The 12,700-nt window shown below is 38.5% G+C and overlaps 1 protein-coding gene across 1 annotated transcript in view; it reads right to left on the reverse strand.

The window, feature by feature from the left end:
* The window catches only part of CUBN (cubilin), a 142,397-nt gene that overhangs the window by 41,599 nt on the left and 88,098 nt on the right, over window positions 1-12,700 (reverse strand). The window contains exons 38-48 of the mRNA XM_005418600.2: window positions 11,864-12,045; window positions 10,002-10,191; window positions 9,157-9,354; window positions 8,682-8,828; window positions 7,642-7,832; window positions 7,173-7,356; window positions 5,683-5,857; window positions 4,475-4,653; window positions 2,513-2,722; window positions 2,071-2,211; window positions 1,496-1,677 (exon numbers count right to left, since the gene is read on the reverse strand). Of these exons, the coding sequence (XP_005418657.1) occupies window positions 1,496-1,677; window positions 2,071-2,211; window positions 2,513-2,722; window positions 4,475-4,653; window positions 5,683-5,857; window positions 7,173-7,356; window positions 7,642-7,832; window positions 8,682-8,828; window positions 9,157-9,354; window positions 10,002-10,191; window positions 11,864-12,045 (1,979 nt within the window). The remainder of the gene's footprint in view (window positions 1-1,495; window positions 1,678-2,070; window positions 2,212-2,512; window positions 2,723-4,474; window positions 4,654-5,682; window positions 5,858-7,172; window positions 7,357-7,641; window positions 7,833-8,681; window positions 8,829-9,156; window positions 9,355-10,001; window positions 10,192-11,863; window positions 12,046-12,700) is intronic.

Consider the following 12,700-nt stretch of genomic DNA (forward strand, 5'->3'; position numbering starts at 1 on the left):
GACACCAATATTCAGTCTTATGAGCATCTTCTGTATCATTTAAGAGTGTTTACACCCTTTAAAACAAAATTCACTGATGTCCATCACAAGGGGCTAGTTCTAAATTTACCCAAACCTTGGAAGAAACTTTAATTGCCTTGAGTGGATGAGGCACTGAAGAAAACATCAAAATAACTTGCTTATTTTGGTGAAATACAAGCACATTCTCTCCCTCTCTCTCTCTCTCTCTCTCCCTTTTCAAACAGAAATTGAATTTTTTATTGAGATGAATACTGTGGTTTAGCTCAATATTTATATATTTGGTCAATTAATAATGGCAGCTACTGATCATATTAATTTCATTTCAAATCATAATCTGTATTCTTGTTAAAGCCAACAACAGCTTTATCAAAATCTTCTCCAACATACTGAGTGCTGGTGTGCATTTCTGATTATTTCAAACATTTCACTTTTTGATGATCCAGGGATATTTTGCCCTGTTTCCTTCATGCACCCTTTAGCCTAGGAATTAATTTCCTTCTTTCTACTCTACAGTGCAAGCAAGGCAGAAATGATGTTTCCCACTGAGAGTTGGAATATATTAGAGTATTCAAGGCATAAAAGCCAGCAGGGAAAATTTTCCTTTAAGAGATCATTATCTGATAAAAAGCCAGCTGCCAAAGGTTTGTCTAAAGCATCTGTGAAGAAAAACAAGGGAAACATCATCTACAAACCTCAAGGGATATATAGCTACTTCAGACCCCCATGCTTGTACTTGGATTGGCTTCTGATCATCCTACAATTAATTCCTGTGTTTGCACTGCTTATTTGAGGAAGTGGGAAGCTAAACTCTACCTCACATTTCTGCAATTTCATAGAGGAATCACATTTTTGAGGCATTTTTACATCTGACCAGGTCCAGGTCTGTGTGCCAGGCTTGATTTTTTTTCACTAAATAACCAAAAATCAAAAATAAACATGATAAAGTAACCAATATCTACCTTTTTTTTCAAGATGGAAAGTGGTATATAAGTAAAGTTTCCTGGGGTTTCTCTATCTTTAGTTCAGAGCAGCCATTTGCTGTAATCTCTGTCTTTTTCTACTTTGTTTTTTCAATGGACAGCAAAAAGTAACAACAGCAGTAGACACTTCCTAAGTCAATAAAACCTGGAACTGACTGATGGATTTTGTTTGCCCAGAAAAGAGACATTGAAAGCTTTCAAAAACCCAAGAAATTTTTTCATAATTGATAAAAAGACAACTCCAGTGATTCCTTGAAGCCTTCTACTCTGCCTGGGCCACAATTTCAAAATTTCCATACCCCAAAACAAGGAGATGAGTTTAGATGCTCCACAGTGATAACTTTCTCTCATTTATCTGCTTTCCTCAGATTAAATTACAATTTGTCTAAAAACCATACATAGACCTGTAAGTGAATTTTCAGCTTTATTACATCCCTTAATTCTCCACAAAGGGATTAGGAAGAGCAGTTTCTGGCTCTACACCCAATACTCACAGCCACATAATCTGATGAGCAGCTCCAGTGCTCTTCAGTTTTCATGTCATTAAAGGTTAGGGTCACACGTCGGCCTTCTTCCACTGTGATCCTCCATTCACACACTCGGTTATGTGGGTATAGGTTGGGGTAGTTGGGTGAAGTAAACGTTCCAACAGGTGCAGTAAGATCCCCACCACATCCTGAAATACCCAAATATTGGTACACTTCTCAGAGCAAAGCATTGTTTATAGAATTGTAGCAAAAAAAATCAATTTTGTGAGAAAAAGAGATCCTGAGAGGCTGATTTGATCCCACTACCCCATGTTTGTCTAAACAGTCAAGTTCCTGCCAGTCTTTATCATTCAGTCATAAAAGCAGCTGAGTATTAACTGACCACAGCAACCCCTTTTAGTCTAATTGTTAATATTTCCTTCTCCAAAGGGCTCATCCCAAGCTTCAGAAGCCTGGGTGACCCACGGGCTTTGATGCTGTATGATACAAGCCTCTAATTGTGGCAAACCTGAGACATTTCTGACTTTGGTCTGTGGTATAGGTTGCTCCCTGAGAGTATATTTGAACCCTACAAATCCAACCTTCAGTGCTGGAATCAAAGCGCAGTCTGAATCCCCGGGCATTGACTGATCCATCAGTGACAAACTTGACATAAGCAAAACTGTCAGACGTGTCCACAGCATCAGGGAGAGTGTTACCACAGTACCTGCCCAACAAATTTCCTGCAAAAATCACATAGAGAAAGAGAAATTTATATCAATATATTATTTATATTTATATTGAAGGGTCATTTGCCAATTTAACTGGACAGGCAGGAGTAAACTAGTGAAATTGAGTTATTGCTGCCAAATAGAAGGGTTTTGTTTGCCTTACTTTGCATCAGTAAGAAAGGCAGACACAAGCAAATACTGCACATTGAAAAGGCTCACTTTATACCCAAAGGGAAATGCTTTCAGGAACTTCAGGTGAGGTTTCCCAGTAGTACTAGGGAGGGGAAGACAAACATTGAAATAATTCTCAGACCAGAAGCGTTGTATTCTCGGATCTCCACAAAGTCATTTGCGCAGTCAGCAGAGCTTTGAATATCTAGGCCTTCTAGTCTGATAGTGAGATAGTGACCCCAGGGACCCTGCAGAAACCATTCACACAGCAGGTTGTCTTGATAATGAAGATCAGGATACCCAGTGCTTTCAATGATACCAGTCTGTCCTACCACTGTCCCACCACAGGGAGCTGCAAAAGGAAGAATATTATCTGGTTAACTAAAGAATGTCACAGAGATGATCTTTGTCCTAAATAAGACTTACAGGTAAGGTACAACTGGCTTGTTCTCTAACTGTGGTATCTTCCAATTAAAAATCGTCCATGTTCTCAATCTAATTCAATCAGTCCTGGTTGCTGTTATGTTTTATTTTTTTCACACCCCTCCCCATACCCACACACACTGCCATTGCAAACATCCCTTCCTCTCTTTCATATCTATTATAACTTGAATAAACTCACAGTTTTCAATCTAATGTATATGTCCATATTTACCAGAAAACCTTGCAAACATGTAACAGGTAAATTAAAAATAAATGAAACTTGCTAAGTGTGGATCTCAATTTTTTATGACAGACAAAAGTTGACTTCTGGTTTGAATCAACAGTTGTAGTTCAGATTCCTTTTTCCTTTCATCCCTTCCCATTCACTCCTTGTGAAGCCTTAGTGAGTAGGCACTGCACAATGTATAAAACAGCTATTAATTTTTAATTGTCTCTGAACATTCATTTCTTTGCAGTACCTGCAAACATAAGTTTGTAGTAGTAAGGCATACAGCAAACGTGCTTACAGGCACGTGGTGGGATTCTGGGGGTGGTCATTGATTATCCTTCCTTGTGCTTCCTTACCAAATCAGGATATTCTATGAAACAATATTCCCAGGTGGAATTTATTGCCTTTTTTTTTTTAGTGGATTCTGAGTTTGTTAGTTACAATCTTTCCATGGCAGTAACAGCTGTGTTCATACTGTCAGTTCTGTGAGCCATTAGTGCTTTGTTTCAGGATGACTGGCATTCAGCTAAGATACTGGAAATCTGTTACAGTTAAATGTAAATTATGCCTTCATATACTAATAAATATATGTATATATGCAAGCTTCTTCAGTTTTCACATACAGAAATATGATAGCACTCTATTTTGGCTTTAGTGTTTCAGATCTAATGCAATGAGCAAAATTCTGTATAAAACAATATAGTTCACTACTTTGCCTTTGAGAAATTAACAGTCCTAAGCTTTCCTATATATATGATACAAACATAATGGGTGTTATTCTTTGAAGATTATTAACATTATCAAACTGAAAAAAGTATCATAATTCTGAATTTGATCAAGGACTATTTTTTCTTGAATTTAAATTTTTTTAGTGCTTTCTAACCCTGTTTTTGCACTTGAGAACAAGTAACTAAAGTATTTCTTTCCCAGATGGCAAACAATGGTTCTTGCAGCTCATTCCTTTTCCAGTCCATTATTATGCTGCCCCTGTATATCTAGCAGCTTTATTATAGATCTATTTACATTTACATAGAGAAGCTCCTAATTTGTTCTTCTACTGCCAATTCTCAGCTGATCTTCACATTCCCCTTCAAAACCCTGCTCATGAAAGTGACACTAGGCTTGCAGGCTGAAAGTCAAACCATGTTACATGACTTTATCCACACTGACCTTTTTCCTACTGCTCCTTTGACAACTGGCTTTGGCAAGCAGTTATCCAGTAGCTGTTTCTGGTACTGCTGGTCTATGAGCTCTTTCCTATTAACATTCCCCTAATTTTCAGCTCTTGCCAGGTGCAGAACATGCTGATATTCTGAAGCCTTAGCTCTGACAGTAACTGAAAGAGGCATGTTCCTGTCAGCCCATCCCACAGGTCTGATTTAAGCCCTATTACAAAGTCAAACACTTGAAACCAAAATCTTCTTTAAAATCATAAATAAATGCAAGCATTACCAATGGAGTATTTAGCATTGAATCCCACGTGTGTGGCACTGTTGTCAGACCTGAACCTCAGGTACATGACAGCTCCTGAGGATCTCTGTGAGCCTGGCCTCAAACCTCCACAGAGCTTGGCAATGAGGGGGGCACTGGAGTCAGCTCCGCTGCGCAGCTCGAGGTAACTGGAAGTGCAGCTGGAAGAGGAGACAATTTTCTTTTCAGTGTATGGCAGTAGTGGTCCAAAATCATTCCAGTATGTGCACAAAGGCATGAAGCTGTAGTGAATTAGATTCGTTTCCATGCAGTGTGAGCAGGACAGAATCAACAAGATCACAATTTATTGCAGTTATGTAATAATTGAATCAAAAGAAGTGCTAGAAACATTGAGAAAGATTCATCTAAAACTCAGTCTATGATCAGATCAGATGTGACAGGAGCAAATTCTGGGTAGGGATATGAACAGCACTGGCAAAGCAGTTGTGATCATCTTAAAGACATTTTATTGGCAGGATTCAGATTCAGCAGATATTCCCTATTAGTCTCACTGAGAGGAGTTGAATTAAGGGACAACAAGAAGACAGATTAAGGGAATAAAAATTCAGTTCTGGGGTCTAATTAGGTGGGCATACAAAGACCCAAGTACAAGCTTTGCCTTCAGAATGGTGCAGTGTCCTGGATACAAGAAAAGACACCTTTGGGATTCTCCATCCTTCATTATTTTTCCTGGATATGGTTTCACAGGCTCACCTTTGCCTTACAGCCCCTACCAATGAAGCTACATCAGCTGGAAAATAATCTTGTTTTATGGTCCAGGCAGGGGGTGCAAAATGTGTAGATCCATTGCAAACCAGCTGCCAGGCAATGGAGGAGGGAGGCAAAGTGTCATGGTGGGAATCCATTGGCTTTAAAAGCACCCGAGAGTCCAAATTACTGAAAAGCTGAATATGAAAGGACTATGGGGCACAGATTTTACAGAAAGCACCTTTCTATCATGGATGTTTTCACTTTTTTTGTCATATTAGTTTCTTTTATGCATTGCAACATCCTAGGAATGTAAGCCAATGACCTGATAGCTTCAGTGATCTCTCAAAAATTTCTTAACACCATTTGATTTTAAATATAGAAGTGTTTGTTCTCTGGGAGGAATTAGAGAAAGTAACAGAGAAAGAAAAATCAGAATGGAGTTTCTGAAGAAAAACAGGCAAAACAATGTGGATGTATACTTTGGAGAAGGTTCAATGTAAAACTGATCTTCAAACTGCAGCTCTACTGCATGTCCATTGGGAGCAGTTATGGTCCAGACACAGTCAGCATGCGGAGGGTAATTGCTCGGGTAGTTGGGGGAAGATGTATATCCACTGGGGTTGAAATCACTGATATAAATGTTTCCTCCACAGGCTGGGAATGAAAAGATCACCAGTAAAAAACAACATGAAAAGGAAATGGGTGAGGCATCAAAAAAATGACTTATCACTATATTCCAACAGAGTTTCCTTTTGATGTCATATAGTCACATCAAAAAACAAATGCATTTTATTGCTTGCTGTGGAAAAGCATTTTAATGCAGTGGAATCCTATACTCCCGTGCTTCTATTTACCTAGTCATTCTCATTTCCAAATGTTCAGGTTCCTGCACTGAACGGCTATTACTTCTTCCTTGGATTGCTTATAAAACAAGCAAAAAACATATTTCTTGCCTTGTTCCTATGCCAATTCCCAAGAGCTAGGAAGCCCACAAGTCAGACCCATCAATATTTCTGTGAATCATTCCCAACTTCTACTTTCCAAGAACTGAAATGTCTGAGATAATAATGAATGTGTGAGGAACGCCAGTCAGAGCAACCATGAAGGTTTGTTCAGGTCCTTTACCTGACAAAAATATCTTTATTTTGACCAGAACCTTTCTGTCCTAAACTCCCTCTATGTTCTAGCAACACTGGTTTAACCTGGGGCTTTACTCAAATTCCATGAATTGAAGTGGTAGAAATGCTATTGTACAGCGTCACCTATTCTCCTCATGAATTCTCTGAAGTACTGCTAATTCTTTGGGGCAGCAGGGAAAATAGGCAGAAATCAAGCACTTAAAGATTTGAGCTGATTGACAGATGCCTTAGTTGTTTAGATATTCTGTTTAACAGGTCTCCAGGTGCACCAACGGGCATCTGTTATGAACACAGTGGGATAACTGCAAATGCCAAGTTTGTGATTTCCTCCTGGGACCTGGTCTCTATTTTGTTCATTCTTTCAAAGAAGTTAGCTTTGGCAATTAATGTTATTTTCTCAGCTGGGAGTAAAACTTGTGAGAAATGTTGCCACCTTTCTAGAAACTCTACCCTGAAAAGCTCCTGACTTCATGTAGTGCTTGCATGGGGTACTAAATGTTCAAAATAAAGTTCTTGGTTCCAGGAGACTTTCCTTTCCTGTATGAATTTTTAACATCTCTTCCTAACTGTAGATGCTACTTCCTTACTAAAGGGTCTCCCTTTTTTTTTTAATCTATCTTTTAATATTTTCAGGTTCTGTGACCTGAGCCTGATACTCTTTAAAAAGGAGAAATCTGAGTGTCAGATCAGAAGTCATGCAGTACAGGACATTTTTGCAGACATCTGATTTTACCAGGGTTGGGACTTGGAACAAAAATATCCTTTATGAGGACAAAATCCAAGTTACATATATATAAACTGCAGAATTTAAATTTGTTACCTAGACTTACCTAGACTCTTAGCCTCATATTTCAGTTTGAATCCTTGACCCTCATTGCTACTGTCAGAAATGAAGTGGACAAAGAGCTGATTGTCTGTGGTGTACATGGCGGAGATGGGGCTGCTTCCACAAAAACGTCCATTCCCTCTTGCTGACACCAAAGGTGGGGCACCATTATCTAACCCATTCTTCAGCTAAAACAGAAATTGCTAATGTTACTCAAGCAAACAGCCATGGAATGTAAACTTTGTGCGCACATCATCTTAATGCTTCCAGCCACAGGGGAAATTAATAAACTAGCAATTAATTAATGCATATTAAAAAAAGAGAGAGAGTGAGATAGAGAGAAATATCTTTGGTATTTCTCTTTTGGTGGTTGTACCCCATGACATTTTGAGCTGCTCTACTGACACGTAAATCTTTAAGATTCAGTAGCTTTAATAGCTTTGAGGATTTGGTGACCCAGCCAATAACCTCACCTCTATGTAATCTCCATGGGTGCAGGAAGTGTCCTCGCTCTGAATCTGGAAAGGCTGCTCAAAATGAACAGCAATGATAGATCCAGTGGCTACCACTACATGCCAGGAACAATTTAGGTTAGGAGAATAGTTTTGAGGGTAGTTGGGGGACGTTATCACACCTCTGCTTGTGTCCAAATAGCCTCCACAACCTGAAAAAAATGATAAAAGTTGAAGCAAAGAGAAAAACACAAAAGCATCAACTATTCATCTACTGATTTTGAGAAAAACACTGTCTCCTAAGAGACGTGATGGGTTAAAATAAATTTTGGAATGAGTGTATGAAGAGCTGAGGGGCATATAGCAATGCACATGATGAATGATTGCAAGCTTATAGATTTCAAGATGACACACCAAAATCCTGACTGTGAGACTGTTCTCAGACTTAGCAGATGAATCAGCAGGCAGTGATGTCCAGGACCTCCCACAGCATGAGTTTATCATAACCCTCTCTGAGGACATTGCTTCTAGCCATGGACCAAAACACTGCCATCTACTCCAGCTGCCAGTCAGAAAACTTTCCCCAGTTGTCACTGTTGCCCTAACACTTCCTTGGTGCCTCAGCCCATTCAGGAATCTGTCATCATTCCTGAGTTCATGTGGGAGGACTGTTGCTGGAAATTGCTGACATTCCTGATAGAATTTATACAGATTCCTGCATTTGTCTCTTTCTGCTTTGAGTCATTTATTTCATTCTCTTAGCTAAGCATTCTTTCATCCTTCAGCTGAGCTGTTATAAACTTAGGCAAATGCTTTTTTTCCTTCTGAGAAGTGACTGGTCAGGTTGAATCATGCTTTGTTGCATTATATTGCTGGAAAAAGAGCAAATTTTACCTTTGTAGAGTCAGAAATTTATTAACACATATTCATGAGAGGTGAATAATTAGATGCGTGCGTAATTAATTAAATTGTAGACAGCTCTTAACAATGCCAGACTCTCTTACCCCATTGCTAGCAGCAAGGCAGACATTTTTCTGGGGGAGAAGAGAAATGAGTCTTACTTTTGTGATAAGAGGCATTAAAGCCAGCTCCAGTGACACTTGCATCTGACACGAAGTGGATGAACATTGCATCTCCGGTTGATCTTATTGGCCCAGGAGGTTCTCGTCCACACACAGTAGCCAGTACTGGGGAAAGGCTATTGTCTCCTGGGATGAAAAGAACACATTAGTGTGAGAACTGAATCAGTCCACATCTGCCTGCCTGTTGCTGTGGCTTACACTTTCAGGAAGGTGCTTTTCAAGACCTTTAACCGCTTACAGATTTAGAAATACTTTTGTAGATCACTAAATATTTTGCTAGACTTTGCTAATTTTAACTAGCAGAATGTCTCAAAGTAGAGGAAGAGTACTGTTTTAGGGCATGTTCCTGTTGCTATCGAGATTGATTAAGCTCAGTGGAGATGAGAATTTGAGGTATTTGGACCTTGGGTCTCTACTGCACCTTGGTCAGGGTAGGGCAAGATTGGCTTCTCACCATCTTTGATAATAAGTTTGTCGTAGTTGCATGAGCTGTGAGATTCTATGTCTAGTGCCAGGATATTGAATTCCACAGTGGATCCAGGAGCTCTGATAAGCCACATACAGTCCTCAAAATTTCTGTAATTCAGTGGCCAGCTTGGTGAGAAGAGGAATGAAGGTGTTTCTTCAGTTGTTACAGACCCTCCACATGCACCTGTCATGGACAAGAAGACAAAAAAAGAATGCATCCTCTTTTTAAACTGAATACACCCCTTATGTAATGTAAGATGACAGTCCTATAATAAAGCACAATAAGGGCACAGTGATGATGTGTGTAGCTACAGTAATGCAGGAATTTTTCAACTTGAGTTTGGCTTGGAAGTATAAAACTTGAAAATCCTCATCCTTAAGGATGTTCCTGTGCCAGCTGCTGCAACAATGTGGTGATCTATTTTATCTTGAGGAATATCTAATAAAATACCTAAGAGCATCCACCACAGTTTAAGAGAAGTTATTGTGCTTGTTTCATACCACAGTGGCCAATGATTTAGAATGGTTTTTCAAGAGGGATAATTTTCAATGACAGCATAACAAATGTTTAGATTTAATTAAATACCTGTGTAAAGAAAAATGATCCTCTGGCAACATGCTCATTTTTAGAACACTATAAATTAGAATATCTAAGAGTTTCTAGAAGTTGTTTTTAAAAGACAGTAAAATACTTTATTAAAATATCACTGAAATCTTTCCCTCATTAATAACTTGGGCTTTCTCTAGAGGGGAAGTTTGTTTGGAATTAAGTAAAGCTGAGTGTATCACTGGCTGTACCACTTGTAGCTGTGGAACTCACTGAAAACCCACCTCTAGCAATGGTCTGTGTAACAGCAGAAGCATCCACTGCATACCACTCCAAAAGAAAGCCTTTTCCAGTCACAGTGGAATCTGACTGGAACTGGATTGTCATTGAACTGCCAGAGGATGCAAAAGAGGCAGGGTCTGCACCACAGTATGTTGCAACAAGACGAGCATGAACTGTGGACCCATCGTACACCTGCAGAGAGAAGAACAGTGCTGCTCCTCACAGAGTCAGATTTTCATCTGCCCCATACTCAGCAATTTCCAAGGAGAAAATTATCCTCTTTAAATCAGTGAGGGATTTTAACAAATCCAAGTTAGAGAGAAACCTCTCTTATAAAAAGGAAATAAAATCTCTCTTTCCATTATATCAGTTAAAAGTGAAGCTTTCACAGAAGAAGGATCTGAATGGAAGTCATCAAATTCACCTCAGTCCCTATCACAGGGCTGCTCTTTGGGGACATAGAATGACATCCCACTTTAAAAAAAGTCCAAAGGTACAATTTTTACCCTTCATGGGAAAAAAACCAATAAACCATGATATGCAGGGGAAAGAAAAGTAATTACTTTTCTTTTTTTCCTTTATCTTTTTTCCACCCACTGAGGAATATATTTATTTTGAATTCTATCAGATAAATATACAGAAATATTTTCTTTATTGTATGTATTTATAACCCAAAATCTCGTCTGGTTACAAGATGTTTCTCCTTTGCCACCTTTCAAGCTTATTTTGTTCTTCTCATCTACCACCCAGTAAAAATGTCCAGTAGACAAAGCTAGGAATTATTAAATAAACATTAACATTGCATTAATGACCTGATCCTTGAGTCAGATTAAAGATCAGGCTGATTTACACTCACTAAATTCTAGCTGGTTTAAGAAACTCATTTTGCTTTCAGAGGGACAAAGAAAGGCAGGCTGAGTTAGGAGAAAAAAAATGCTATTAATATATAACATGAGATGAAAGAAAAAGTTTTATTTCCTTTTTGAACTACTATTACATTTGAATATCAGTAAATTAATAATGAACTGAAAATATTGAACTAGTATTAACTTTCTCAAATAAAAAAAAGGATAATTGATTAATTACCTGCTCAAAAAAAAAAAAAAAGAAGCTCAAAGTGATTTATCTTATTTAAGTGGTTATGTTGGCTAAGTTCAGAAAGAAGTTGCATTCTCTGTTGTTCAATTTGCTTAGCACTATCAGTGCTCTGTTGAAGATGCCCCTGCTTATTGCTGGGGGGTTGGACTAGATAAGCTGCAAAAGGCCCCTTCCAACTCCCAACCATTCCACTATTCCATTTTTTAACCTAGCTAGACTGTATTACAGGGGGGTACAGAAAAACAATCAAACTGGAAGAGGCACCTTTCTACCACCAGCAGCCAAATTACTGATCCAGAGAGCAAAGAAGGCACAAGAATTGTTCCTTGTAGGATTTGAAAATAACTCTACTTTTAGAAACATTGAGATGTTACTATCACTGTTGTCCTTAACTGAACCAGCATGGAGCAAATTTCAGTCTGGTATGTGACCTGAAATTATTGAATAGTAATATTTGAGATTGTACCATTGTGGACTTATTTTCAGTAAATTTCAAACTTGGAAATATCTGTTAGGGAGCCAAAGAGTATAAATAAATAAATAATTGTTGAATATATAATTGAATATATTAATGAATATATTCAAGATATATTATTGAATATATAATACTCTTCCCATACATAATAAGTATTGAAAGGACAACACAGCAAAAACAGTAAGCCACACCACACCCTCTGAAATGCTCCCCATTCATCCTGTAGGTTTCTCTATTCATCCATTTTACCAAAATTGATGGAAATAAAAGAAGTTGTCAGAATGAAATCACCTTTAGATTGTCATACTGGCACCTGTGATGATTTTCAATATCCATTTGCAGGATCCGGCCGTGGATAACCTGGGAAGCGTTAACGCTTATCCGCCACTGGTAATTGGAATTGGGAGGATAATTCCTGGGCCACTGTGGGGAGGCTATTTGTCCTCTCTCTCCCACAATGTCATTTCCAAACACTGAAAAACAAGAAAGAGACAACTAATGCCTCTAATTCATGTAAAGTAAAAGAAAAGTGGGGGGCCCATCTGACTTAATTTGCTTAGGACTAGACAGTGCTGTAAGGCTGTCAGACATCTCAGACAGCTCTAAGATGCACATCCAATTATTTTCTTGTTTTGAGAGATGCAGTGTTCCCTTTCCTGAAAGAAATTACCCATTTGAGCCACATGGGTCTACGAGTAGGGGAAGCAGGAAGACAGCACACCGAAACTCCTCCCTGACTCTGACTACTTTATGTTCATTTCCACCCAAAAGCATTAAAGAATTTTTTTGAAATGCCTGTGCACATTCTGGTGAAAAATGGTTCTGACTTCATTGAGGTCTGAACTATTGATAATTCATTTTGAAAAGGAGTTAAATCTCAAAAGAAGGGAAATTATTAGAAGTTTAGCTTGCATAATCAAAACGGCTGTGGATGTTTAGCTTCAGCAGTCTGTTCATGCAGCAAGTCAGACTGATGTTGGCAGTGGTCCATTGAAATTTTGGATCTATAAATTGGCATAATTTGCTTTTTTCTAATTCCGCTCCCTGGTTGATGGCATCTAGATCCAAACCAGAAGATGAACACTGTCACACTCAAAAAGCAAAACAGAAAGCTGAGAAAGAAATACT

This window comes from Geospiza fortis, unplaced genomic scaffold (assembly GCF_000277835.1).
Source record: "Geospiza fortis unplaced genomic scaffold, GeoFor_1.0 scaffold138, whole genome shotgun sequence".
Taxonomy (NCBI): Eukaryota; Metazoa; Chordata; class Aves; order Passeriformes; family Thraupidae; genus Geospiza; species Geospiza fortis.